Below are 27,910 nucleotides of genomic sequence, written 5' to 3' on the forward strand. Positions count from 1 at the left end.
CATCTTCACTCCTGCCAACAGCTGCCAAGCAGCCATGACTAAAAGTAAAAACCCTGACAGTGACAGAGAAGTAAGACCCCTTACCTTCAGAGCGATCCTGGAAACATAGGCAAGTTTTTCCTCTCCGTCCAAGGAGGTTGCCGGCCAGCAGTCGTCTCCTCCTTCTGAAATCAGAGGAGAGATTTCCAGCTGGTTGTCTCTACAGGGGCTGCTGCCTCAGATGTATAGATCCCTCAGATGTTCAGAGTCTGAGGTTAATCTCTGCTGTCCCGGGAGTCCACTGGAGGAGGTACCGCTCTGAGCCCGGCTGTTTGTTTAGTCAAATCACAGCACCACGGGTGTCTCCTCTCCTCTCTCACACTCTGAATTCGCCTGCCCACCGCTCCCAAAGAGTGCTGTAAGTTTAGAAAGAAGTGTTCCCAATGGAGACGTGCGCACACACACACACACTGCTGCCCTGACAGATTCACACAGAGGAGCGAGTCCGGCTCTGCTGAAGCCAGATTAAGAGTGAGGTGGAGAGGGAGAGGAGGGAGGGGATTGTGAGGGGGGAGTTGAGCAAAAAAAGCAATAGAGGGAAGTTTCAAAAAGAAGGTGTGAACGGAGAAAGAGAAAAGGACGGGGAGAAAACTTCAAAATACAGATCGAGTTCTGCTTGTTGTCGTTCGGTAGCAGCTGAGAGGTCCTGAGCTGCCGTGATTTGTTTATGAATGGAGTGGCGAGCAACTGGAGGTGAGCTGAGACAGTCTCTATTGGCAACAGCAATCTGGGCCGCATCTAACCCCTCCATAAAACAACAAACACAATAAAAAGGAAGAGAAAGAATGAGTGAGAGGTCCAAGAGGGAAAAAAACAGGTTTTGGCAGAGCTCATGGTGGCCTGCTTTGGAAACAAACATTGAAGTCTCAGTTTCTCAGGAAAATAACTTCACTTACATAATCACACTGCTAGAATCAGGTGTAAAAGAGGTTAAACACATTTAAACAACTTTTATCTTGAGTGAACCCATTTTTCTGTCTTTTCTTATGTCTTTTCTTTTTACATTTATCCCACAAAAAATAACTCCTCCGTTCTCACCTCCCCCTCCCGTCTCTTTTCTCTGCTCTTTCAGCCCTCTCTCTTTCAAACACATGCATACACACACCATGCAAATACGTCTACGTTTTCTATACTGGCTCTCTCCCTAATTTCTCCCTTTCCCAGGATATGAGAGGATGGCTTGAAATTCATAACGCAACCCTGCAGCTGACGAAAGGCCTTTTCTCTCTAACAAGGGGTTGGGCAGACAGAGGGGAGGAGGGAAAAGGGGCTAAATTGGACAGTAACTATGTTCTCCTCTAATTGTGAGGGTAAATCTAAAAGCCTTGCTAGCAGTAATTAGAGAGCCAGTGAGCCCCAGTGATTAGACAGGAGGGGAACAACACCACACAGGACTGTCCCACCTTAACATCTATCTACTTCTATCTTTGTAATTAATACCTTCTTGCAATAAATCTGTCCTAAGTGCACCTACTTAACCCCATGAATCTACTCGTGTATGTTGAAGTGTTTGCACTGTCAATTAAAACGTTTACGAGAGATAACAGGTAATAATGCAGCAATAATACACATGACTGAATTCACATTGAGCAAATCCTTTATTAGCACACTGATCTACAGACACTCTGTTTAAACATGCTGCAGCAAATCACTGCTCTAACACGATCCACTGGGTGAAAATATCAGAAGTTTTAAGAGAGCCAAGACACAAGTGTGTTGTTACAATGGAGCGGTGTCCATTGCTTTATATTTGGCAGCTGTCCTTGTTTATTCATACAGCTTGACAGAGTGGCAAACCACTTAATAAACTGGACTCCAAATCATTCTGCTACAACAATGCCCGGCCTGTCCAGCCTGTCGGAACAGCTAACGAGTGGTTTCTCTCACTGCTGATCTGGATTGTTGTCATAGCTGGAGTGCAACTAGTGCAACCACCCCATATGCCAGTCCTGTGTTTGTGTTTTGCTGGATTTTAGATAAAGCTAAAAGTTATCTCTCTGGCCCCTGGAGGCCCCTGGGCGGGGGGAGGGAGCTAGAAGAAGGAAACACTGGAGCTGAACCCAACATATCTCTGATAGATGAAGATGGATGAAGCCATAAAACGATTGATCTGGAGTCAGATTCATTATAAATTGTACCAATAAAGGACATAATAGTCACAGGCTCCTCAAGACTTGATTCAGACGCCGTTCAGGCCCAGGCCCTGAAACCATTAACCACATCTAAAACACAACGACAGCAGCAACAATCGTAATCGCCATCATACCTTAAGATACCACCTCTCACATCAAATCAAACAACACAGCTCAAGGAGCAACACAGGACAGGAGACACTAAATTTAGAGCTGAAACAATTAGTTGATTAAAAGACAAGCCAATACACAGAAAATTAATCAGCAACCATTTTGATTAATTGTAATTTTACAAACAAAAATACCAAAGCTTCCCTTGTTCTTCTCCAATGAGAAGATAGTAAACTGACTAACTTTGGGTTTTGGACACAACAAGAAATATGAGGACATCATCTTAGACTGTGGCATTTTTCACTATTTTCTTAGATTTTGTAGACAAGGGTGTTAATCAATGAACTATTAATTAAGGAAATAATTGGCAGATTAAACAACAACGGCAATAATTGTAAATTGCAGCCCTAATTGACCTCCCCTAGTGACTTATCTATGCAAGACACTGACCACATAATCGCAACTTTCCTGGTTCGAGTCCGGCCTGACCCTTGCACGTCATCCCATTCCTCTGTCTGGCCTCATTTCCTGCCGGCTCTAAAAGGCATAAAATGAAGGAAAAAATACATACAAAAGCTAAAGGGGGGACATTCAACAGATGGACAATAAGTTAAATCTACATAATCTACTTTAATCACTTCCCCCATCTGGTTTTAACGGTTCAATAAAAATGCAGAAAAATAAGTTTGATTTTTGTCCATCAAGAACAGTAATCTGATGCAGTCCTGCATGATGAAATATTGCACTGTCGCCATAGTCATTACTTAAACCACAATTTGTTAATTGTAATTCGTTAATTAGGCAACTCTGAACACAGACATAGTGGGTGAGTATACGGACTGCCTCACCCTCTGTGATCAACTAGGGTGGTGAGTTGTCACACTGAGTAAACTACCCAACTTGTAATGACGACTTGTTTAGTCCCTTTGTTTAGTAGTTTAGTTTATCATGATGCCAAATGATTCTGGTGCTTGTTGAACAGTGTTTAAATGATGTAAACTCCTTCTCCTCTTTTCAGCGTTTGACTGTCTTGTTTGACTTGTGTAATTTCTCTCCCAGGGATCAATAAAGTATTTCTGATTCTGATTCTGATTCTGATTTTGTCACAGTGAAACACACTTTTACAGACTTTAGACCTCTGGGTTTAGCACTTGTTTGCAGACTTTTTGTGGACTTTAGTAGGTCTTAGAGGAAGTCTGGCTGTGGAAGATGAAAGCTCTGGGTGTGTCTGGGCACCTACAGCAGCTCTCTTTCTAACACATGTGAGCTTTTAGAATTGGTGAAAAGAGGATACAAGCCTTTTATTAGTTCCCCCTCGATGAACTTGAATGTCGGGATAACTACAAGGAGACCAGTGGGAACACTGTTTATGCTGCACTGTTTAAACCAAATCTCTATACATGTATCATCCCCTGCAGTAACCCTTCATTTAGATAAATATCAAAGATTTGTTCAGCTGGACCTGTTCATTTTTTGGCACACAGCAGCAGACAATTGTTTTAAATTTAAACTATAGGGATCTTTTTTGGGGTCTGAATGTTTGAGGACATTTTTAGAGCCAGTGTTGCCGTTATATAAGTATACTTTTTACATTAATGCACGCTCTAATGTATACTCTAAGTGCTAAAACCATGTTTCCTTATTTTTAGCCAAGTTGTTTTCACTTGGTGGCTATGATGTATTGTATTTCAAGCTTTTTGCGAAATGAGATTGATGTTCATGTTGCACTTTCCTTAATGTTCAGGATCTGTAGCACTTTTCTCTCCATTAACATAGGCCTGCTTCAACAGCTGATAATGACTGTTCAGACCAAGATAATAACATGAATCTTTTATTAATGTTTGGTAGATACAGAAGGACCCACACACAAGCTCAACAAGTGGACTATACAGTAAACTTTACAGCATGGTATTCTGAGTGCATTAACTGAAAGTGGAAAAGCCAACAGCAAGATTAAGAATAAACTTTGATCATTTGTTTTGAAACAAGGACTCAGAAGGACACCAAAGGACTCCAGACCTGGTGAATTACCTGCCAGTATTCAGTTTATTGCTGCCCTCCTGTGGTTGTTTTAAGTAAGGGTGTAGAGGACAATAAACACAACTTTACCATTACTTTACACTTGATTTGAATGGCCCAGTTATGTATTTGCCACACACCTGTAGCAGACTACAGAAAGTATTGAGGATCATTTGAAATTTAAATGCATCAATCTGGTGCACGTTGAGAGCAAAATTAAGAGGCTAGATCTATGAAGAATATTGTGCTCTTTTAAACAGGTTTGTGCTACAGTAAACAGTTTAACCATAAACACATTGGATGTATAGATATGAATAGTATAGGACGGGAAAAAAAACTTCAGTCCACGCCCACCTGTTGTGTGGGCCTCACCTCGGGCTCAGAGGGTTGAGCCTACACTCATAGAACCTGGAGTTACAGTGGTAACTAACTTTCTATATCGTAGCCTATAGGCTTCACCCTCTAAGGCTATCGCTAGTGGGATAAGGGTGAAGCTGGATATAGTCTATATATACCTTCACTGGGTCCGTCCGGTACCACAAACACACCCACTTCACCAGATGAAACAATAAGGGCTCCGTGACCAGACACTGCGCCGTGCGTAACAGGGCATAGAACTGCATATGCGCCGCAGTGGCACCGCACAGTAGACATTCTCCTTGTGGGGATGAAGGCTGGGAACAAAATTAAGCCAACTGCTGTGAGACAGCGGAGACGAAGGTTACGCACTGTGACAGTCCAGCGAGGAGGCAGGCAGGAGGGAGATGGATTACAATTAAAGGGACTTAATGTTCACAATTATTACAAACCTGGCAGTGTAGAACAACATTTAAACCTTAATGTGAGGAGATAACAAGTAATAAGTTAAAGGAAATAATGATTTTGTATATTTTTTGGATGGGTGGGATTGTGCTGGGAAATTTGGACTCAGTATTTTTACAATCCTAGATAATACCCTGCTGATCTGACAAGGGCAATAGTGCAGCTTTACACTTTCACTTCATTTGACTTACTTACGTACTTTTACTCAGGTGAGAATGTGAATATGTTTTACATTGTGGTATTACTTTTAATAAACTTCTACCACCAACTGAGCCAACTCATATTTTACTTTACAATCTCTGTGCTGCATATCACATGAGCCCGTGAATATGCGCGTGCACACGCACACTCCACGCACATCTTACATGATGGCCTTATGAAAATGATCCACCAGGGCAGACTGGGTAAATTAGGGTCAATGCCCTCACGTCGCCAAGACGAGCAGGCAGGTGGGTCGCAGGTAAAACGTGACGTCATGATGATACTTTTGAACTCCTTGGCAGTAAATCTATAAAGGTGTGTAGTCTTACCGCTCAGGTAGCCACAGTAATAAGCCTGAACCTTAGACTGGAGTGAAAACAGAGCGCCAGAGCCTGCTGGGAATAAACAGGGAGCCCTAACATGCGCCAGGAAGTTTGATTCACCGAGGTCAACCTGAGAGTCACCCTACCTGTCGGACGAGGACACCGGCATGTACCCCAACTCACAGTCGGCCAGACACCCGGCTCAGACACTGTCACTGAGCAGTCAGTACATTCCGCCGCCGACTTATGACTTCACCGGTTATCATCACGTCGACCCGTCGACAAGTGCCTGGAACAGCGTCTACGCTCCCCGGGAGGAGTACCCGTACAGCTTCCCGGGGTCGAGCCCCAGCGCCGGACAGGTCAGCTTCTCCTCCCCGGAGCTGTGCGGCACGCCTACCGCCGCTGGAGGGGGGTCGTTCACCCAGTACAACTTCATCTCCGGACAGGATTCCTTCAGCTCCAGGAGGAGACCACAGGAATCCCTCAGACCGCCCGTTTCAGGTGGGACACACTTACTGGATACGGCCATAGAGGTCACCATAGGCTTATTACAGACTGTATGGTGTGATTAAACACTGTGTTGGCCAATGATAAATAATCCATGCTAAAATATAATTATACATTTAAGCACTTGATTAGGCTGCTAGAGGCTTAGTGCTTCTTTGTAGACAAAACTCTTATCTGAAGTTGTTTGAACACACATGTAAAAGTGTGATCTAGATAACACTCACCTATGATTAAGGATGCTCTGACTAACATTTTTTTATTTTCTTTATCATTTTACATTGTATTAGATAGAGCCCTTGGTGCAGTCACATGACAAACACCAGCAGCTGAGTGGGTGTACAAATGACAGATATGATAAAATACACATTCATAGACAGCAACAATTTCAACAGGCACACAGAGTAAGACTGCACACACACATTCATCAAGCTCTCCGCCTCTCCCTTCCGCCAGCTTGGTGTGAGATGTCAATGCAAAGATAACAGCGGAGTCCGTGCAGTCTGCAGAAGTGTAGTTCCCCACCCTCTCTGTCCACTGGGTGGGTGCAAAAGGTTGACAAACAGGCCAGATAACACGGGCACTACAGGAAGTCCGCAGAAGTCAAACCAAATCTCCTCTAAAGGCGAACCCTCGGGCCTTACCTATATATGTGTGTGTGTGTGTGTGTGTGTGTGTGTGTGTTGGTCTGTCTCGATCGATGCTGTCACATGGTCAAAGTTTCAGATCAATAACTCTGACTCACCCTCTCCAAAGTGTGTGTGTGTGTGTGTGTGTGTGAATGTCAATGAATAGCTGCCTGTGTAAACACCTATGTAAACACCTCTCACAGTGATAAGGAGAACCACTGATGCAATGCAGTGGGGAGTCTTTACATTAGTTAGAGTTAGCGTGATTAATAGAGCTAATGAGGCTTTAAGTGGCGCCTGAACTTGAACGTGGCACCAGACGTCTTCAAATTAGTCATCTGTTTGCACGTGACTCACTGACATTATAATCATTCTTGTTTGTGTTACTGGTAGGAATGAAGACAAAGACAAGGGAGAGGATAACACACCTACTTACATTCAGTCAAACATTCAAACTTGTATTTATTGTTTTACTAAATCGGAGTTGTTTTGTGTGATTCAGGAGTGAAGACTCGCACCAAGGACAAGTACAGGGTGGTGTACACCGACCAGCAACGCCTAGAACTGGAGAAGGAGTTTCAGTTCAACCGCTACATCACCATGAGGAGGAAGAGCGAGCTGTCAATGGCACTGAGCCTCTCCGAGAGACAGGTGAGAGGACTGGGGAGAATTTAAGTTAAGGGTATAGAAAGGTAAAAGGTAGAGGAAGGGGAGGAAGCACAGGCAGGGTTACGATGCAAGAGAACAGGTAAGAATCAAAAGGACATGATTGACAAGGACAGGAGCGGATGTAAAGGAAAAATCAACCCCCAACTCTTTAACATTGTTAGAAACATCAGACTAAGTAAGGCTGTAGCACCAAAACTGCAGAGTATATTGGATTGAGCAATCGTAACTGTTTTATCACTTATGAAATCAATTTTTATCTCTTCTTTCAAAAGTGACATAGTCTCACTTTGAGGACTGGGCCTAGAAAACAATAATACATGCAAATAATAACTCAGAGGAACTACAAGACGGAGTGCCTCCTGACAGTGTTAAAGGTTGTGTCAAAGGTTGTTAGGTAATAGGGCAGATATTTTTACATAGTGGAGGTTGCAGCTTTCTTTTTGTCTTTCTTTCATAGAAACCCACTGGCTTAATTTGGCTCTTGTTTCTGTTTGTGTGGGGTGGGGAGGGGGCAGAGTGAGAGTTTTCATGTAATTAACATTGTTGATACTTTAGTTATATTGGAAAATAAGAACTGCAACTCTCAACTAAACTTACAGCTGCGCAGTGATTTTGGTCCATATGGCTGCTCAGTGCTGTATTTTTCTTATCGTCACGGTTAAGTAGTCACCTCATATAGAGTTAATACTAACACAGCACAGAGAGATCTTCAACAGTCCCATTTGGAGAAACCAGCATTAGCAGAAACAGCAGAACCCTCTATAAACTATAATGTTATGCGGCCAAACAAAACATCTTACATTAGTAGTGTTAATGGTGAAACTTTCACTCTTGCTCTCAAGATGCTATTATTGTTTGTTCCGCCCACTCATCCTGCCCCGCAGTTGAGTGCAACAAAGTCATTCTGGGTGAGACGTAAATTAACCTTAAGCAGAAGTGGGTGAGGCAGGGCCAGATATAGTGAACACCAAAAAGTAAAATTATTACAGTTCATCAGCTACTGTAGATAACAAACACGATGATACAAGACGAAGGCCCAAGAGATTAGTCAAAGGAAAGCATGAGAAGGGATAATGCATCACAGTTTGCTATCTTTGATCATATTTTATTAGCATCCAATAAGATTCCTAATAAATATGTTTATGCTGTTGATATCTCTACATTTCAGGTGAAGATCTGGTTTCAGAACAGACGCGCCAAAGAGAGGAAAATAACAAAAAAGAAGCTGCAGCATTCCCAGCAGGCGTCCACAACGACACCCACCCCACCTGTGCTGGGTGGACCCCCTGACACCCACGTCACCACCAGCCCCAGCAGCAACCTTTTGTCTGACACGATGTCAGAGGAATACTAGGGGGATTTCACATGGAAGACTGATACAGCATGACATATGTACATAGTGTGTTTTGTTTTTATAAGTTTACCACAGATGATTCACCTCAACGTGATGATATAATGCTGCACCTCCTGCCTTTCACAACAACAAGCACTACATGTCCGTTGCATTGATCATCTCTAGTGGGCATTTGCCAATCACAGGATGTTAATGTGTTAATATGGATCATTATCAGCACCAAGACATTAATTTCAATCACTGGATAACTTGTCCTTCTCCAAGAATTGTTGGTTGAAGTCGCAATGAAAAAGTTCTTCTTTCTTTAACGTAAAGGGATGTTGAAAAGTATCTGAATCCTGGCTGATAGAGTGAGAATGCAGATGTCCATGTATAGTCAAGTATCTGCTACATGAATAAGAAAATAGGAATGATGTGTCTGCATGAGGAAATGCGTCACAAAATCACACTCAGCATATAAATAAAAATAAAAGCAAGGATATGCAGATTCTGCTGCTATGTCCAAAAACTGCTACTTACTTTTGGGGAAGTAAAATGATGTTGATTTGTCTCTTTTTACAATTTGAATTTACAGGAAGTAGTGAGAGACCAAAGAGTGTTGCATTTGTTACTACTAAGGAAAGAAGGTGATGCCAAAGTTCAACACTCCTTTAATGTTGTTTCTGTTGAAATATTGATGCAAGGTGTATCTTGGGGATAGATCATTCAAAAATATAAACCAGTGGGTTTCAGTCAGGAAGAGGAAAGCAGCTGTTTATAGCGTAATGGAAGGGGTGATGCACAGAAATGTTTAAAAAAAAAAAACAGGAAGTATAAGCACTGGGATTTTGATATTAAAATATAAATTGTCATTTGGCGTTCATTGTATAATATGACTTGAAGGAATCATCAAGTGACAATTTTTTTTTCCATTTTGACTTGAAATATGTTTGTATGTTCTTTTATTTTAAGCTACAACATTGTGATAACAGCAAGGAACTGAGAGCAAGCATGTTTGAAAATAAAAGTGGAATCAGATATTCAGACTGCAGTGTTTAGCCACATCCTGAAAAACAGCTGCCACATGACTCTGGTCTACAGTCACTGTACTGCTAAACACACACACAGATTTTAAGTGTGTATGTATGTACTGTATGTATGAAATGTTGAAGTATGCACTATATTGTACATGTAAGAAATGTTAACACACTTTTGTTCCTGTTTGTAGGTCACAGACGAGGAAGGAAACGTGCGATGTAGCAATGTAAATTCAATACCGACCAGAGTCAATGATTGCAAAAACTGTGTTTTCAAAATAAACAGTACCACCAACTTTTTGCAAGTCAAGTATTTATCAATCAAGCAGTGACAGAATTCCACATTCCATTACACTTACCACAGTTGACAGCTGTGGGTCCATCTGCTTTCTCTGCACATCTTCTGAAACATTTCCACAGAGAAAAAGATCCCTGATAGGATCAAAGAAATGGATCAATGGTATGAAGCTTTACCTGTCCACAAAATTACTTAACTAATACATTCATTTAGTGAAATTATGACCTGAGATGACCGTATAAAATAATATTGGACACACTGCAGGATTTTAATGTTGTAATTCAGCCTCTGGCTTTTTACTGATCTTTTCAGATAAACCTTTATATCTCTCAACACTGCATTTCTTTACCTTCACTCTGTCCCACAGTGAACAGCTGGACTGTACAAAGACTGAACTATTTTCTCTATTTGTCCAAATTGTTGAAAAATTCTTTAAATATCAAATCATGCCCAGGGTTGAAGAATTGGCACCAAACACTAGTGTTGCCTTTATAGTTAAATAACTTTGGCATGGCAAGGTAACATCACATGCATGTGTCATGACAATGACAAAATCACCTGGTTTTTATGAGGAAAAAATAAATGTTTAATTGTGGGTCAATCTAAACTGTGGAGAGCTACGGTGCAACAGTCTAATCTCTTTGGATTTCCTGTTATACACATATGAAAAGGCTGCAACACTACAGAACAATCTGGTACCCATACAATCATTGTATTGAATACAGTAGTACTGGCTGACTGATCTGATGGCAAAAGGATACTGGATTGTTGGAGCAGCTTTATTGCATTTCACCTGTGTTGTCAATCATTTGCTCAGTAGATTATGTCAGTCAGAAGTTCAACTGTGTTTCAACGAGAGGGTTCAACAAAAGAAAGTACCTCAGGTGGTTGTTTAAGGACACCACAACTTTCATGAACCATAAACACCAGTTTTATTGCTCTGTGAATCAGCTGAATGGTAGTCCATGATAGTCAACCTTTAACCTCAAGCTATCAAACCAAACCAATCATGTAGCCTGTCTTTGATTAAACGCACAGCAAGTAAACAACTAAACTTCTCATTATGTATGTACACTTACTACATTCTGCACAACCTGTTTACACTACAGTATATACATTTTACTATTACTCACTTGTCTACCACAGTATTATATTTTGTATTTATTCTATTTTATTATATTCCTCTATTTTAGCTGCAGCACTATTTCATGTCTTGGGTTTGAATTAGATTTTAGTGCCAAGATCTGAGAATTTCAGTACCAAAGACTGCTTTACAGTAATTGAGTGTGCATATGACAATAAACAACTTGAACTTGAACTTAAAAGCACATGGTGTCACAAGAAAATATCACCAAAATTAACTCTGGAAAACCGAATTGATAATGGGTGCTTTTTTATATAAATATATCTCCCTTAAAACAGAAGTTACAGCGCATTTGAAATGAACAAAACTGAAGTGCACCAAACTAATTTTGCATAACTTATAAAAGTTATAATTATAATCATTTTATACAAAGACGTCCTAAAGTGCTTCAGAAGCTGATACTGAGGTGAGAAAACAAGGGTGCCCTGTCTGAGGATCAAAGGTTTGGCCATACACTGCCTAACCTGGTCCACGCCCACACCAACAGGCAACAGTGTTGGGCTTTTACCTGCTTTTATCCGATTACAGCTCTGACTTTAAGTTATTTCCCCAAAATGTTCACTATGAGTTGCTTTGTACATTCTCCTGTGTCTTAAGAGTCAAGAGTTCAACTAAGAAAGGCTTAGACAAGTACTTAATGCAAGAGACGTCATTCCTTTAGCTGATGCCTTCCACTACTGAACAATTTCTTTCTGCCCTCACTGTTTATTGTCTTGTGCAGTCGAGCACTCCCTCTTCTGGGTTAAAGCATGTAAGCTGCACAACGGTAAACTTGAGTTACTGTATACTACATGGTGTCTGCTGTCTTACTTTTTTATTAGTGCTTGCTGAGAAATCAGTGCAGAATACACTGAGGGTTGGAGCCAATACTTAAAAACTTTTTCTTGTGCATTATTGTCTGTTTAAGTCTGACTGTTTTCTGTGATTAAAGCACTCTTTCAGACAGAGAATAATGATGAGGACAATGTTGTGGTCAGCCTCTGCATTCAGGATTCAAAGTTTTTATCTGTCAGATATAATAAAACCTTTGAATCTTGAATGTCCAGAAGAGTCACTCGTAGTTTACGTAAAATCTCCTGTGCACGCTTACATCCTGTCATTGAATGTGCTCTGTGTTTTACTGTTTATCCCTCATTCACCTGCTCAATGCACAGAAATGGCTGTAAATTACATATTGATCTGCTTGATCTAGTCCTCACTTACATGTGGTTCAGTTTAATTCCACACAAATGGCTGTGTTTTCTTCTAATCATGAACCTTTGATAGTTGGTTAATATTAGAACTTCACTCCGTTCAACTGACTTTCCATTTACCCCAAATAATATGCATACATATCCACAATGCAGATTGGTTTCTCCTACAGACTTGAAAGTTTGAGCCTGAAATGATTCAAAAAAATTATTAGAATTATTAAGTGTCAAGTAACATTGATCTCTCTACGTCTGTTGTGGCAATTACTCTCTAAACTGGAAGCCACAAAGTAATAGGAAACACATCAAACTAAATATAGAAAACATGACATGGTGTTAAAAGATAAACACATCTCATGCTCAGAATCTGACAAGCTGTTCGTTTCATTTCCTCTTGAACCACATGTGCCTGAGTGTCCACAAAATAATTTTTAAATTCTACAAGAACACCACATTTATCCCTCTCAGTTGTCCCATTTCAATAAAGGAGAAAAAGGAGGAGAACAATACACTCCTTTAAAAGATGTTCCTCCTTTGGCTGACTGTATTGAGAAACACTAAGTGGAAAAAGTAGAAGTGTAATCATCAAATTTCAGCTATCTATGCCTGGATCTACTACAATAGACTCATTTACCCTCTAACTTTCATATCAGAGCAAGCAGCACGGTTTAAACTACACAATCCACCATTGGTCAATTTTTCACAGGGTTTGAACACCCTGTGAAAAGTGTTAAAACACCATGCAACTGACGAACCAATGTTGTAACACTGAAAGCTCATGTCTGGAAAAAAAAGCAGAAGCATTTACTTCATGGAAACAAATGTGTGCATACTGTGAACTTCCTTAAAGACAAGATATTTCTCTACAAATGTATCTTTAGGCTAGAGAACCAAAGGCTGCACGGTTGAATTTGAACTCCCACACACTGCAATGAACCTTTAACAAACCTACCAACGCATCCAAAGAGCATACTAGTCAACTAATCCATCCACATCTGTTTAATAAATACATGCAAACTTTATTACTTTGACATAAAATTAAAAGTAGCCATTTTAGATGACTTATGCCACTTGTTCAGAGGACTTTAGCATACAGTGCATGTCTAATAATGTAATGAAACTAAATACATTGTAAAGTTTACATTGTTTTAGCAATGAAATAAAAGTAAATATGCTCATAAATTAGACGCAAGTAAAAACAAGGAAGTACAATATAATCTAAAGATAAAACCAGAATGTAAAATTGTGGTAAAATACATTTTCTTAAAAAAAAGGTAATATAAAAACTAGCCACATTGTGGTTTAAATGATGGAGCTGATGCTTCGATGCCCAGTCATAACCCAGAAGAACAGTAAAGGTGAAGAAAAATGATAATAATATCCATGAGTGTTGAGGGCTTATATTTTTCATACTGGAAATCACATTAAATTAAGATGAAAGACCTTTAGGCATCTTGGCAAACACCTCCTGACTCTGCCCGCAGTGCTGCAGTCTTTGTAAAAACATTGAATCACGTGACTTTGCGGACCTTGGCGTACACACATTCATCTCCTGTTGGTTCAACAGTCTGCCGAGGTCGCTGTGAAAACTTGACTTGGCCGTATTCCACCTCCATCTCTTCCCTTTGCTGCATTTTCCTCCCCTGCCGTTGCACGACCCTGACATCAGCATAGGTTAACTCCATCTCACCTTCTTCTTCTTCTGACGAGTAAAAAGGAAGAAGCGGCACAAGGATATCAGTTTTAAATATATATTTATAAATATACTCAGTGTTAAAAGAATAGTTTGAAATATTGGGAAATACGCTTATGCTCTTTCTTGCTGAGAGTTAGGTGAGAGGATACCACTGTTAGGGTTGTCAGTTAAATGAGAAGCCACTATGCTAGCTGTCGATTAGCTTTAGCAGAAAGACTGGAAGCACGAGGAAACAGCTAGCTTTGCTCTGTCCAAAAGTAACAGAATCTGTCCACCAATACCTCTAAAGCTCCCTAATTAACTTGTTGTTGATTACCTTGTCAATTAACTTGTTGTTGATTATCTTGTTAATTAGTGAACTTTGGAGGCGGGCAGGTTTTTTTCCTGGGCAGAGCCAGGCTTTCTGTTTCCTCCTGCTTCCAGTCTTTGTGGTAAAGCTGACCGGCTGCTAGCAGTAGCTTCATATTTAACTGACAATCATGAGACAATGTTCAATGAGAAGTATCAATCTTCTCATCGACCATCTTCAAGAAAGCCAGTTAGTGTATTGCCCAAAATGTCTATTCTTTTAATTTGTAAATAGAGAACAAAGCAACAATCTCTGAATGCATAAAAGGATGAAAAAAGGAAGTTTTGTTTACCTTTAGGTTTGTTGTTTTGCTTTTTCTTATGAGCGCAGACGACTGCCACCCCCACCACCAAGAGAAACACCAGTACAGAGAGTACGCCAGCTATTGTAGGCAAATTCCCTGTTTGAGTAATAAAAGACAGGAGAGACACAGATCTTTCAGTGAACAACCATTACAGGTGTTTTTATGGAGAGAGACAAAGAAAAAGAAGGAAAGGGCTTCAATGAATCCACTGCAGCAGAGTTAGTTTTCACTTACTAAAAAACCATGGGCCATTTCTTCTGGGGGACGTCACAGTCTGATTGGAGGATGTGATATTAGTGGAGGGTTTAATTGACATGATGTCACTCTCCTTACCCTCAGTAGTAATCGTGGTAGTGGTCGTTGTTGGCTCAATACACAGGGTGTTATTGGCTTCAAGCACCCACTGTGATATGTGCGTCCCATTGGGTAAGGTGCAGTTGATGAATATGAAGCCTATAGGAAAGAAATAGATCAATGATACTAAGTTAATAATATGATAATAATAATAATAATCAAGCTGTTTTCTATTCATGATCTCACTCACCACAGGTAGATATCGTCTCTCCTGTCGAGACGTTACTGATGTGATTGCTGACTGAGCAGACCAGCCGTCCTGAGACGTCCTGTTTCAGAGTGATGTTGTGAGTCTCATTATTTCCGCTGAGGAGCTGAGCGTCTGTCAGTGTGTGTCCATCCAGAGTCCAGCTGTACTGAGGACTGTCCCCTCCCTCAGAGGAGCAGGACGCTCTCATCTCTCCCTGGGACAGACACCCAGAGACCAGCCAGACAGAGGACACAGGAGCTGAAGGAAACACACTCAGATGACTTTTGATATTAACACAATCATTTTATACAGTTTCTAACAGAGAACAGGCACAGATACAGATATATGTAGAATATGAGAAAGATGTAGTTTAACAATACAATATGACATGTATGTCTATCAATGATACCCCAGTAATTTACCTTGAATGGTCAACTGTAGAGTCCGCAGCTCTGATTCTTTTCCTTTTGAATCAAAGATTGAAAGAGTATATTCACCACCATCAGTCCAGCTCAGGTTGTTGATCCTAAATGTTCCATCACTGGGAGTAAATGAAGATCTGTCTTTTATCACATTAGACACAGTCTTATTTTTTCTCCAATGCAGTATTTCTGTTGTTTTATTCTTCCATTTGTATATAAATTTCTCTGAGGCACTGTCCATCAGCTGGAGGACCACAGTTCCTCCCAAAGCTCCGTAACACTGAGCTCCATCCTGTCTGCCATCACAGTAGGTCTCCACACCTGGACATTGAATAGATTAAAAACAAAATGTAAATATCACACTTTAATCATTTCATTTCTACAAAATGAATAACCATGACAATGTTTTAGGCATATGCAAATATTGATCTAAAGCAGGTAATGGTAGTAACAGTGTCTCTCTCAGACTTCACTGTGCAAACAGGCATTTATTGTTGTGCAGCTGAGCGTTACACCAGCCTGTGACAGTTAAGGTTCAGCTGACAGAGGTATTTTGCTGTAACACATATTGTCATTAACGTCACCTAGTCATCACAAACTCATGCTGTGTTTTTTTCACACCTGCAGAACTTTATTTAGAATTTTAGCAGAGATCCCAACTATTCCTGAGATACCAAACTATATTTCAGGCTGTATTTGGGGAAAATGTATAAAATGATGTGATGGGAATAGTTCTCTACAACTCCAAAAAAAAAACATTTTCAGTATAAGCATGATACTGCAATGGCATACAATGTCACACAGTGTTTTGAAATTTAAGGAAAAATTTAAGAGGAAAATCAGGGTTCATTGGATTAATTAAATATCGCTAATATGTCATGGATTAAGTGCTTTAATCATAAAAGTATAGTTTAATGGATTAATCTGTAGAAGCTCCCAATTGTAATTTTTGCTGTAATTGCACAATGATGTGGAATCGATCTCTTTTGAATCCACTACTCTTAGAAATAACTTGACATTTTTTAAAAAGCTACTGATCATTAGAAAAGCTCAAATATCAGCTCCAAACTGCTGCAGTTGTCAGTCAATTCTTATATCTTAATTTATCAATGAAAGTGGTAGTTTCTTCAGAACCAGCAGGGGGTTTCCAGCCTGCGGTATTTGAGCTGCATTACACAACACTGAGGATTGTGTCTCATGACTGCACTTGAGACCAATAAGCACCAAGAAGGTCCAGTGTTGATATGTGTTATTGGTGTTTAAGTTAAACAGCTCACCGTGAAAGACTCCGAGTAGCATCACCAACAGTCCAATCACAGCATGCATGTCTCCTCAGTGTTCGGCCTCTGTTGAGCCAGTCAACAGCTTCCAGACACACTTTTCTACTTCAACCAACTGCAGACATTCGCATCCTACACTGAACAGCCTCACGGTAACTGCCTCACAGGAGAATCTGTGATACCTTTGAATGAGCAGAGCGCTGTTGTTTTCATCTTTTTATAGACAGAGAGGAAAAAAGGAAGTGATGTCAGTTTCACTTCCCTTTTCGCCCCAAAACAAGAGAGCCTTTGGGTGTGAAGGACTGAGTGGAAGAGAGGGAAACATTCCTCCTTCATACTGAAAGAGGATTTGAGACTGGCAGCTGACATTTCTAAGATGTCCATGTTCAAATATTAACAAAGTAATTAACTACAAAATCATATGACTTTGTCATCTTTCCATCTCATAATTTCTGACAAAACAAGCATCTGATACATCATATTTCTTATGTCTACATGAACGATGAGTTAAATTTAATCAAAATTCATAGCCTGAGATGCTGTCTCAACCTCTCAAACTGCCCATAACCCACTAACAGGTCATTGTTATCAGAGCATGTTGAACACGGAAAAATAATTTACACACACAAAACTGTATTTTAACTTCTGGTTTAGACAGTGAAGTCTTCAAATATTTAAAAAAAAATCATTCTAAATTACAGGGAAATTTGTGTAAAGTTACATTAAAGACATCTAGATATATGTGTATTGGATTTACATAATGGAGAATAGTGTTCAGTTCAACTTTAAAGCCACTTGAGGAGAAATTTCCAATAAACACAGACACACTGGATGTTTAACAGTTAAACAATTGGATATACATTTACTGAAAATGAAGGATTATGATCCACTAATACACAGTTTAGCAAATTGAATAATGTAGTGAACATGAATTAGAGTTTGATGTGATTTTGAATACTTGAATACTGCAGTAATAATACAACAATAATTATCACCATCATTTATATTTTTTATATAATGTCAACCTCTAGATACAATGGAAGAACAGCATTACAGCTTCAGACTTTATTATCAGCCAATTAATGCCTTTGTTGCCATTAGTATACTTAATCGTTGCAATACTATCCTTTAAAAAAAGCACCTAAAATTGTCCTACTCTTTATTCCTTTAACAAAACCAATCTAGAGTCAGAATATTATTGGTTTGTATTTTGTCAGAGGTATACATCAAGTATGTAAAAAAAAAGGCAACTATATACCATCCTAAGGTGCTAAAATGTGCATGTTCACACTGTGCTGTTGGCCCACAGCGGTCTAAAGCTCAGTCTACTTCTCTGTCATGTTCCTGTTTTGAAACTCATCTGTATAATTCCTCATATTGTCCTCTCTCTCTCTCTCTCTCTCTCTCTCTCTCTCTCTCTCTCTCTCTCTCTCTCTGTCTTCTTGTTAGATACTGTCGCCCTCCACTGGCAACTGTTGATTAAAGGCAAATGCCCTACAATATTAAAAGACAAAAAAACAGGCATATTTTACAGTGAACATCGAGTGAGGGAGACTGTTTTAGTAAATCATCGTAAGGCAGTAACAGCTATATGATTATTTTTTATTGATGGTTGTTTTCCCTGAAATGTTTACATGTTCTCAACAGAGAGTTTTACTGAATACAGCATTAACCTTAAACAACAGTAACTCCTCTGTTAACCAGTAGAGGGAAACCTCACACCCACTAACACTGATGGTGAGTCTGGAAGTTTTATTCAATCTTCAGCAGTCATTAAAGGTACAGTCCATGGTTAAAATGTCACCAAAAAGGTAGTTTACCTAAATTGACTGATGGCACGTGACTGATTGATTGACAGGTTTTGAATACATAACAACACTAGAAAGCAACAAAATTAAAGCTCTTACTATTAAATGCTCTGAGAGGTTTATTATTATTATTCTTTGTAAACATAGAAGTCAAAATAGACATATATTTGTAATTATACTTAGATGAGAAAATAAGAAAACTATTATCTACACAATTCAATCTTTCCTGAGTTAAACACTTTAATCATATATCTGAATGTGCATGTAATATCCATGGTGTAAAATGACAGTTTGGGCTTTAAAAATGTGTTTTGAATTCAAAATCACCTGTTTTAAAATATACATAGCAACTAAAATAAGTACCTATAAAACGTGAAAACTATTTATCTCCAAAACATCAACTTTTCTCTTCTAAGAAAAATGTCAAGAATAAAATATCAAATTAAAGAGTGAGACGGCTACACTTGATCATAGAACCAGGGTTACAATAAACAACCTTTGTTCTATCTGAGGTTTCACAGTGACACAAATGCAGAAAACACTCAGACTTTTTTTATGGGAAGGTATTCATAGTGAGCTGATAAGAAGTGAATTTGAGAAGAATAAAAACAGAAGAGAATTTCAACTCTAAACCTTATTTTCACATCCATAAAAACACATGGCCGAAGTGTTGGCTTCAGAAAGTTAAAGTTCAAATGCAGAACTTCTCACTTCAACCATCACAACAGAGTTGTCTTGATGTTCCATCTTTTGAGGGACGGCAGAGCCTTCAGCCATCTTGTTTTTCTTTTTCTTCCAAGCAAAATAGACGGCAATCCCACTTAATATAAGAATCACCACAGCTTCTCGCACACATATGAGCAGAGTGTGATCTGTTCAGATGAAGAGACACAAAAATCACATGTCTAGTTATTGCTGTGACAGGAGAGTTAGTTTTCACTTGTAATATACCATGAGTCATCTCTGCTGGAGGAAGCAACAGTTTGATTGGCAGGTGTGATGTATGTAAGTGGAGACAGACAAAGAAAAAGAGGGAAATGGCTTCAGTGAATCCACGGCAGCAGAGTTAGTTTTCACTTACTAAAAAACTGGATCTTCTCTTCTGGGGGACGTCACAGTTTGATTGGAGGATGTGATATTAGTGGAGGGTTTAATTGACATGATGTCACTCTCCTTACCCTCAGTAGTAATCGTGGTAGTGGTCGTTGTTGGCTCAATACACAGGGTGTTATTGGCTTCAAGCACCCACTGTGATATGTGATACATATGACACCCAGAGACCAGCCAGACAGAGGACACAGGAGCTGAAGGAAACACACTCAGATGACTTTTGATATTAACACAATCTTTGTTGTTTTATACAGTTTCCATTAGAGAAATTTTTGAAACACAAGTTGCAAATAAACTTTTGATCCTTCGATTTCGACAAAATGAATGACAATGAATGATGTGTAGTCAAACCAACGGAAACAGTGGGTTTGCTACAGCTGTGTCTCACTCAGTACATTTACTAAAGTTCAGTTTTGAGGTACTTTATTTGAGTATTTCCGTTTCATGCTACTTTATACTTCTACTTTTAACTTCATGACATTTATTTTACAGATATATTTAGTAGTTACCTTTCAGATTAGTACTTTACATAAATACAAAATACAATAAATAATAAATACAAAATATAAAATTGTTAAAACTTGCCAACATTAAATACTATAATAATAATTCAATAATACATATGATTATATATGATATATATAATAATATATATGAAATCAAACACTTTGAAATGGGCCATCCAGTACTTTGTGTGCTTTTTGATTTTGATAGAAATACTTACGTTCCTTTACTAGTAAAGATTTGAATGCTGGTTCACAAAGTCTTAAAACAACAGTCAGGTGCTAATATGAATATTTAAATGTTCCCTCTCTAATGCGCTTTCAGTGGAAGAGATGGGGGACGAAATCCACAGCTTTGTTTTGTGCAAAATATGTTCCAAAGTTTATCTGAAGCTACAGTGCATCCGGAAAGTATTCACAGCGCTTCACTTTTTCCACATTTTGTTATGTTGCAGCCTTATACCAAAATGGATTAAATTCATTTTTTTCCTCAAAATTCTACACACAACACCCCATAATGACAACGTGAAAAAAGTTTTGAGATTTTTGCAAATTTATTAAAAATAAAAAACCTGAGAAATCACATGTACATAAGTATTCACAGCCTTTGCTCAATACTTTGTTGATGCACCTTTGGCAGCAATTACAGCCTCAAGTCTTTTTGAATATGATGCCACAAGCTTGGCACACCTATCTTTGGGCAGTTTCACCCATTCCTCTTTGCAGCACTTCTCAAGCTCCATCAGGTTGGATGGGAAGCGTCGGTGCACAGCCCTTTTCAGATCTCTCCAGAGATGTTCAATCGGATTCAAGTCTGGGCTCTGGCTGGGCCACTCAAGGACATTCACAGAGTTGTCCTGAAGCCACTCCTTTGATATCTTGGCTGTGTGCTTAGGGTCGTTGTCCTGCTGAAAGATAAACCTTCGCCCCAGTCTGAGGTCAAGAGCGCTCTGGAGCAGGTTTTCATCCAGGATGTCTCTGTACTTTGCTGCATTCATCTTTCCCTCTATCCTGACTAGTCTCCCAGTTCCTGCCGCTGAAAAACATCCCCACAGCATGATGCTGCCACCACCATGCTTCACTGTAGGGATGGTATTGGCCTGGTGATGAGCGGTGCCTGGTTTCCTCCAAACGTGACGCCTGGCATTCACACCAAAGAGTTCAATCTTTGTCTCATCAGACCAGAGAATTTTGTTTCTCATGGTCTGAGAGTCCTTCAGGTGCCTTTTGGCAAACTCCAGGCGGGCTGCTATGTGCCTTTTACTAAGGAGTGGCTTCCGTCTGGCCACTCTACCATACAGGCCTGATTGGTGGATTGCTGCAGAGATGGTTGTCCTTCTGGAAGGTTCTCCTCTCTCCACAGAGGAACTCTGGAGCTCTGACAGAGTGACCATCGGGTTCTTGGTCACCTCCCTGACTAAGGCCCTTCTCCCCCGATTACTCAGTTTAGATGGCCGGCCAGCTCTAGGAAGAGTCCTGGTGGTTCCGAACTTCTTCCACTTACGGATGATGGAGGCCACTGTGCTCATTGGGACCTTCAAAGCAGCAGAAATTTTTCTGTAACCTTCCCCAGATTTGTGCCTCGAGACAATCCTGTCTCGGAGGTCTACAGACAATTCCTTTGACTTCATGCTTGGTTTGTGCTCTGACATGCACTGTCAACTGTGGGACCTTATATAGACAGGTGTGTGCCTTTCCAAATCTGAATTGAATTTACCACAGGTGGACTCCAATTAAGCTGCAGAAACATCTCAAGGATGATCAGTGGAAACAGGATGCACCTGAGCTCAATTTTGACCTTCATGGCAAAGGCTGTGAATACTTATGTACATGTGATTTCTTAGTTTTTTATTTTTAATAAATTTGCAAAAATTTCAAAAAAACTTTTTTCACATTGTCATTATGGGATGTTGTGTGTAGAATTTTGAGGAAAAAAATTAATTTAATCCATTTTGGAATAAGGGTGTAACATAACAAAATGTGGAAAAAGTGAAGCGCCGTGAATACTTTCCGGATGCACTGTAAAATGAGGCTTCAGCACCCTGAGAGCCAAATCAAGAGGATATCTTCCAGATTCTTTTTAGTACAAAATTAACTCTCAGGCACAGATATAGATACATGAAGAATATGAGATATATGTAGTTTAGCAATACAATACGACATGCATGTCTAATTAATTCCCCAGTAGGCAAGAAAGTTATGAAAGAAGATTGAAAGAGTATATTCACCACCATCAGTCCAGCTCAGGTTGTTGATCCTAAATGTTCCATCACTGGGAGTAAATGAAGATCTGTCTTCTATCACCTTAGACATGATCCTATCATTTCTCCCACGCAGTATTTCTGTTGTTTTATTCTTCCATTTTTATATAGATATCTCTGAGGCGCTGTCCATCAGCTGGAGGACCACAGTTCCTCCCAAAGCTCCGTAACACTGAGCTCCATCCTGTCTGCCATCACAGTAGGTCTCCACACCTGATAATAAAAATGTGTAAATATCACTATTTGATCATATTATTTCTGCAAAATTAATGACATGATTTGTTTTTGGAAATGTCTATGAAAAGATCAAAAAGACATCTAGAATATTTCACGTTTAACTAATGGTGCAGCCATAAAATCATGGTGTCTTGGGTTTTAATGTTTCCTGTGAAGGTAAGCATTGTGTAGCTGCAATGGACTCGTGGTATAATGTTGAAAAGAGAGGTAAACAAATATGTGACAGAAAAACATGTCTATTAACAACTCGTGTACAAAGTTAACATCCCTCCTCTTAGCAGTTATGGAATAAATGTCAGCATTATGTTTTTTTTCACTGAGTTTGCAACCTTTTATGTACAGTAAATGAGTGAGAATAAAATAAATCAGCTTGTTTCAACATCATAGATCTTTGGCCATCAATTGAAGATCAAATCTGAAAAAACATATCTAATTATATTTAATTCATTCCTGTGTCATGATTCTTGTATGGATGTGGTCCCAGCGTGGGTCAGTGGTCAGTCATCACTGAAAAAGATGTCTGACTGTACTTTTTTACTACACTTTTCAGAATCAGAATCAGACAAAATGTGTCAAATTAAAAAGCAGCTCACTGTGAGAGACTCAGAGGAGCATCAGCAACAGTGGAACACATGGAAGCTGTGATTGGCACAGCTTCCATGTTTCCTCAGTGTTCAGCCTCTTCCAAACAAACCTCTCCACTTTTTTCAATAGCCAACATGCACATCCTACACTGAGCAGCCTGACATGTCTTCTCTTACTGATCGGCTTCAGAGAAGAAGATGTGAAAGCAAAGTGTTGTTAAAACAGTAAGGTTGAGCAGGGAAAGAGGAAGCAGAGTTACCGATAACTTACACACTTGTTGATACTAAAAGCCCCAAAAACAGCAAGTCATCTTGCCCAGTTGATATTATCTCATATCTTACTACTCTTCTCTTGCAGCCATATTGTTCTTTTATGTTTTCAGACAAATATACACCATCACTGACCTTTGCACTGTATCCAACTGACTGAAAAAGTGAAACAAACTAACTTTTGCTCGATCCTTGTACTTGACAGGCAGAGAAAAGATGAATGCAAGTTGAAAGCTCAGAAATTGTTTCAATTCAAATTAACTTTGTCAACATTGCTCGGGTCCTCAGACCATCATCAGGTAAGATTCGTGATTTCTAATTTAATCCACATTTATTTGCAAAATGGACGGAACTAATTCTGCCAACATTTTAGGATGCTTGTGTGCACTTGTAGGGAAACCTGTATAAAGTCATTCTAACACAGTCAAGTCTCTGGTAAATCATCAGGGCTCATGTTTTATGTATCAGTGGACTACTTAAAACAGTCAAACCTCAAATGGCGTCTTCAGGCATCACAGCAATCTTGTGTAATCCACAACATGGTAAAGGAAGCAGAATATTGCAACAAGTTCCTCATTTATGTTGGGAACAGTATGAATACTGCATGTTGAGCAATTTGTAAGAATTTCTTTTAAATGTTGAGTACAACACCCAGTGTGTGGGCTTAAAGGAAAGTATCAGAGAAATCGTAGCAGTGTCCTTGAAAGGATGCTGGAGACTAAACATTATAACAGAAGTCTGGAAATGGTTTCTCTAGTTCAGTGTGTAAAGGTTACATGTTAGGTTTCACCACACTATTTGAGGAAAGACTGACATTGCCCTCAGCTGTGACAGAGATGAAATAAATTGTAAGCATCATACAGGATAAACCATATACACAGCTTCTCCCACAAAGATCTTCTCTTTTACTCTGTTATTCTTATAGATCATCGATAGAACATACGGATGTTATGATTAAAACATTTGCGCAATGTGTACATCTTTCTATTTTCAACGTAATGTGTGGAAAATGAGACACAACTAATCATCAGCATCTTAATCACATATAGCTCTGTCCACTAGACTGCAGCATTTAATTTACAGCAACATCCTCCCATTATGTAAAAAAGTCACAATGCTATATTCAAAACTATATTAATAAATATAAGGCCTCATTGTACATCAAAGTTTTATTTTTGGTATCAGGGCGACAGTGCAAACATTCAACTTCCATATGTACCAAGAGTTTTACATGGGTGGAGTATAACAATGTAAGTACTTACTTAAATGCAGTTTTTAGAGATTTTGCTGAAATTACTGTAATTTCTTTTTACAATAGATCAGGGACCTCACATATATGGTTACATCGCTGCTGCTGCTGCTGCTGCTGCTGCTTTACTAAAATGAGATTAATATGAAGTGCATACCACATGTCTTTTTCAACACTAATGCAACATATAAAAAGAAAACAGCTCCCAATGCTAAAAGTCCTGTTTGCTGTTGGTTCTTGGAGTCAGCAGGTGGTGATAATGGTTCTCAGTTGCGTTCATTAAAGTCCAAACTCATACTGAAGGTGTTTAGTACTCAGTTATTTACCTGAGCCTGCACAAAAGACAAAAAGTAAAGCAAAGTGCTTTTGCAGTTAAAGCAGAACAAAAGGCTTTCACGTTTTCACCAATATATTATTGTGTTGACTGAAATGCTATAGACCTTTTTTTGATTACAAACAGGCTTGTAAAGTCTTACCTGACTTCTTCTTACGCCTGACCTTCAGACAGACACAGCAAGCCATCACCACCACTATCAGTAAAACACCCACTGCAGAACCGACTATTATCAAGATGGGCAAGGTGGTTTCTGGGGAGAAGAGACCAGAATGGTAATCGTACATATTCACAACCTGTGCAGCATTAAAGAAACATTTCTGTATTTGTTTACCTGGTTGTTATTACATTTTGTTCACTGCCTCAACTGTAGACATGTATGCATGACGAGAATGACAATGATTGGAAAGAAAGTAGTCCTCCTAGACGTCCCTGACGCTATTGTAGTGAACTGCATAACAGGGAGATCCACTTGAGCATGAACTGGTTTGTTATATGTACGAGAGGCTGCAAAAGAGTAAGATGACAAGGTACACGCCCCATCAACTACCTTTATACAATAAAGAAAGACTCCAGTTGTGGCTAAGGGTTATATAAACAGATTCAAATACAAGTATCAAGGATAATCTGCAGCTGTTCCTAGAGTGCCGGAGCTATGCTATGCAGTTCACCACAACAACCAAGGGGAAGTCCAGGGGAATACATTCTGTGCTCACGTTTGGTTTTGTTTTTTACTTTATTGTCAGATTTGTCTGAAATGTGTCTTGCATCACAAGGCGTAAACTCTTTCACATACATGACAAAACACAACATTTAGCCAGACAAAACCACTACACTAAAAAAACACTACAAACATGTATATGTGGAAACCATAACAGGTTCACACTCCATGCCCTGATTGATGTTTCCAAAATCTCAACAACAGATGTGGTTAGTAAAATATCATCATGACCAAAATTCATGATGGACAAAAACAATACCCAAGTAGACAAATACTGAAAGTTCCTGTGAATGTTCTGCACCAAGCACAAAGGTCACACAGAGTATATTCAGTAAATGTACGAATAAATGGAAGGCTTCAGTATACCTTTAAGAGCAGTGCGATGCAGGACCTTTTATCATTTTAAAGTAGATTTTGGGTCATACATATTGCTAATAGTAACAGAAATCTGGGAAGTGGTAGTTCTTGGAAGAAACACTACACAGCCTTCATGTATTTGGATTACAGTAAATACCAAGTGCACAGCAGTGTTCAATCTCAATGAGCAATCTGAAAAAGTTGCAGAACACCATGAGTCTGTGAATTAATGAGTTGAAAGATGAGGATTTTTTTCAACACTTGCCTTGAACATCCAGTTTAACATTAACGTCTCTCACGAGGACCCCGTTTGGATCAAAGACCTCTACGCTGTATAGACCTGAATCATTCCTCTCCACGTTTGTGATCTTGAGTGTCCCGTTGTTGGTGAAAAACTGTGTCCTGTTTATAAATGCCTCCTGTATCGTCACCTTTTCTTTCTTCAGAGACAACACATTGACAGATCCAGTGGGAAGCAGTTTCTTCCACCGCAGATGATGGCCGCTGGCGTTGGGCATCACTTGGATATACACAGATCCTCCGAGAGCAACAGAGCACAGAGATGTGTTCTGGGTGGCACAACATTTAGTCTCAGCAGCTGGAAAGAAAGCTAGAAAAAATGCATATTCAGAAGAAATCAGCTTAATTAATTCACCTTTTACACAATACTTCCACTGTTGAACTTTAATTCTTTAATAATGGGGATTTTACCATGCGTTACTCCAACTAACACCACAAGAAGAATAAGAACTTGCGCCATGCTCCTCCGTCATCCAGAATAAGGTCTACCTTTAAAAAGAAATGAACTCCAGAAAAGTGAACTAAACACTGTTAAAACTAAACTAAAGATGATGAACCTCAGCTGAAAGGTTTCACCAGATACTGACAGGAAACGGTAAATGTGTGGCAGTTTGGTACAACAGTCAAAAGACAGGAAATGAAGTGAACTATCTCACTTCTCCTTGCAAACATGAGCCTTTGGCAGCGCGCTGTAGTGTGCTAATCTTAGGAAATAATTACAGCATGTGAAGAAATCTCCTTTTGTCTCTCTCTGCCAAAATCGCATAATGTGCAACTGAATCTTAGGTTTGCATTAGCTAACATCGTGTGACTGGGACGCCAGTCTCAACATGTTTCAACCACAGCTATGTGCCCAGGCAACTTAGATTTTTGTTTTGTTTTTAAAGCACTTTTTGTTCTGCTGGAAAATCCAAAAATATGGAAGTGAGAATTGTAACTATGCATGCACATGTGCAAGAAAAAATAAATGAAACTGTGAAAAAGAACAAAAAATCAGATGCGGCCTAGTTTACATTATAGTGCCCTGTAACAATGGCAGAATTCATTCACAACTTTCATACAGACATCTGTAGGTTAGGGTAACCTTAGCTCTAACTACACGGGCAGCTTCATATGCATGCATAACT

General features: G+C 39.4%; 2 protein-coding genes across 2 annotated transcripts; one reads left to right on the top strand and one right to left on the bottom strand.

Moving 5' to 3' along the window:
- Nucleotides 1-5,814: 5,814 nt before the first annotated feature.
- Nucleotides 5,815-8,806, top strand: LOC139291858 (homeobox protein CHOX-CAD-like). Its single transcript, XM_070913977.1, has 3 exons — nucleotides 5,815-6,151; nucleotides 7,286-7,434; nucleotides 8,621-8,806. The coding sequence occupies exons 1-3, from the start codon at nucleotides 5,815-5,817 to the stop codon at nucleotides 8,804-8,806; spliced, it is 672 nt and encodes a 223-aa protein (XP_070770078.1).
- Nucleotides 8,807-13,441: 4,635 nt separating this feature from the next.
- LOC139291698 (uncharacterized) lies at nucleotides 13,442-27,285 on the bottom strand. Its single transcript, XM_070913803.1, has 10 exons — nucleotides 27,195-27,285; nucleotides 26,749-27,093; nucleotides 25,548-25,658; nucleotides 25,398-25,403; nucleotides 16,004-16,090; nucleotides 15,770-15,910; nucleotides 15,348-15,605; nucleotides 15,038-15,256; nucleotides 14,792-14,899; nucleotides 13,442-14,156 (listed from the first exon to the last, which is right to left on the bottom strand). The coding sequence occupies exons 1-10, from the start codon at nucleotides 27,241-27,243 to the stop codon at nucleotides 13,966-13,968; spliced, it is 1,515 nt and encodes a 504-aa protein (XP_070769904.1). The 5' UTR covers nucleotides 27,244-27,285; the 3' UTR covers nucleotides 13,442-13,965.
- Between the last annotated feature and the right edge of the window lie 625 nt (nucleotides 27,286-27,910).

The sequence above is a fragment of the Enoplosus armatus genome, chromosome 10, assembly GCF_043641665.1.
Source record: "Enoplosus armatus isolate fEnoArm2 chromosome 10, fEnoArm2.hap1, whole genome shotgun sequence".
In the NCBI taxonomy this organism is placed as follows: Eukaryota; Metazoa; Chordata; class Actinopteri; order Centrarchiformes; family Enoplosidae; genus Enoplosus; species Enoplosus armatus.

Bases quoted from the DNA above. Each gene is read 5' to 3' on its own strand.
- LOC139291858 (XM_070913977.1), top strand. From the start codon at position 5,815: ATGTACCCCAACTCACAGTCGGCCAGACACCCGGCTCAGACACTGTCA. The intron at 6,152-7,285 runs GTGGGACACACT...TGTGTGATTCAG, and splicing joins CCTCAGACCGCCCGTTTCAG to GAGTGAAGACTCGCACCAAG. The intron at 7,435-8,620 runs GTGAGAGGACTG...TCTACATTTCAG, and splicing joins TGAGCCTCTCCGAGAGACAG to GTGAAGATCTGGTTTCAGAA.
- LOC139291698 (XM_070913803.1), bottom strand. From the start codon at position 27,243: ATGGCGCAAGTTCTTATTCTTCTTGTGGTGTTAGTTGGAGTAACGCAT. The intron at 15,606-15,769 runs GTAAATTACTGG...TGTTTCCTTCAG, and splicing joins TCTACAGTTGACCATTCAAG to CTCCTGTGTCCTCTGTCTGG. The intron at 14,157-14,791 runs GTAAACAAAACT...TTTACTCGTCAG, and splicing joins GCAAAACAACAAACCTAAAG to AAGAAGAAGAAGGTGAGATG.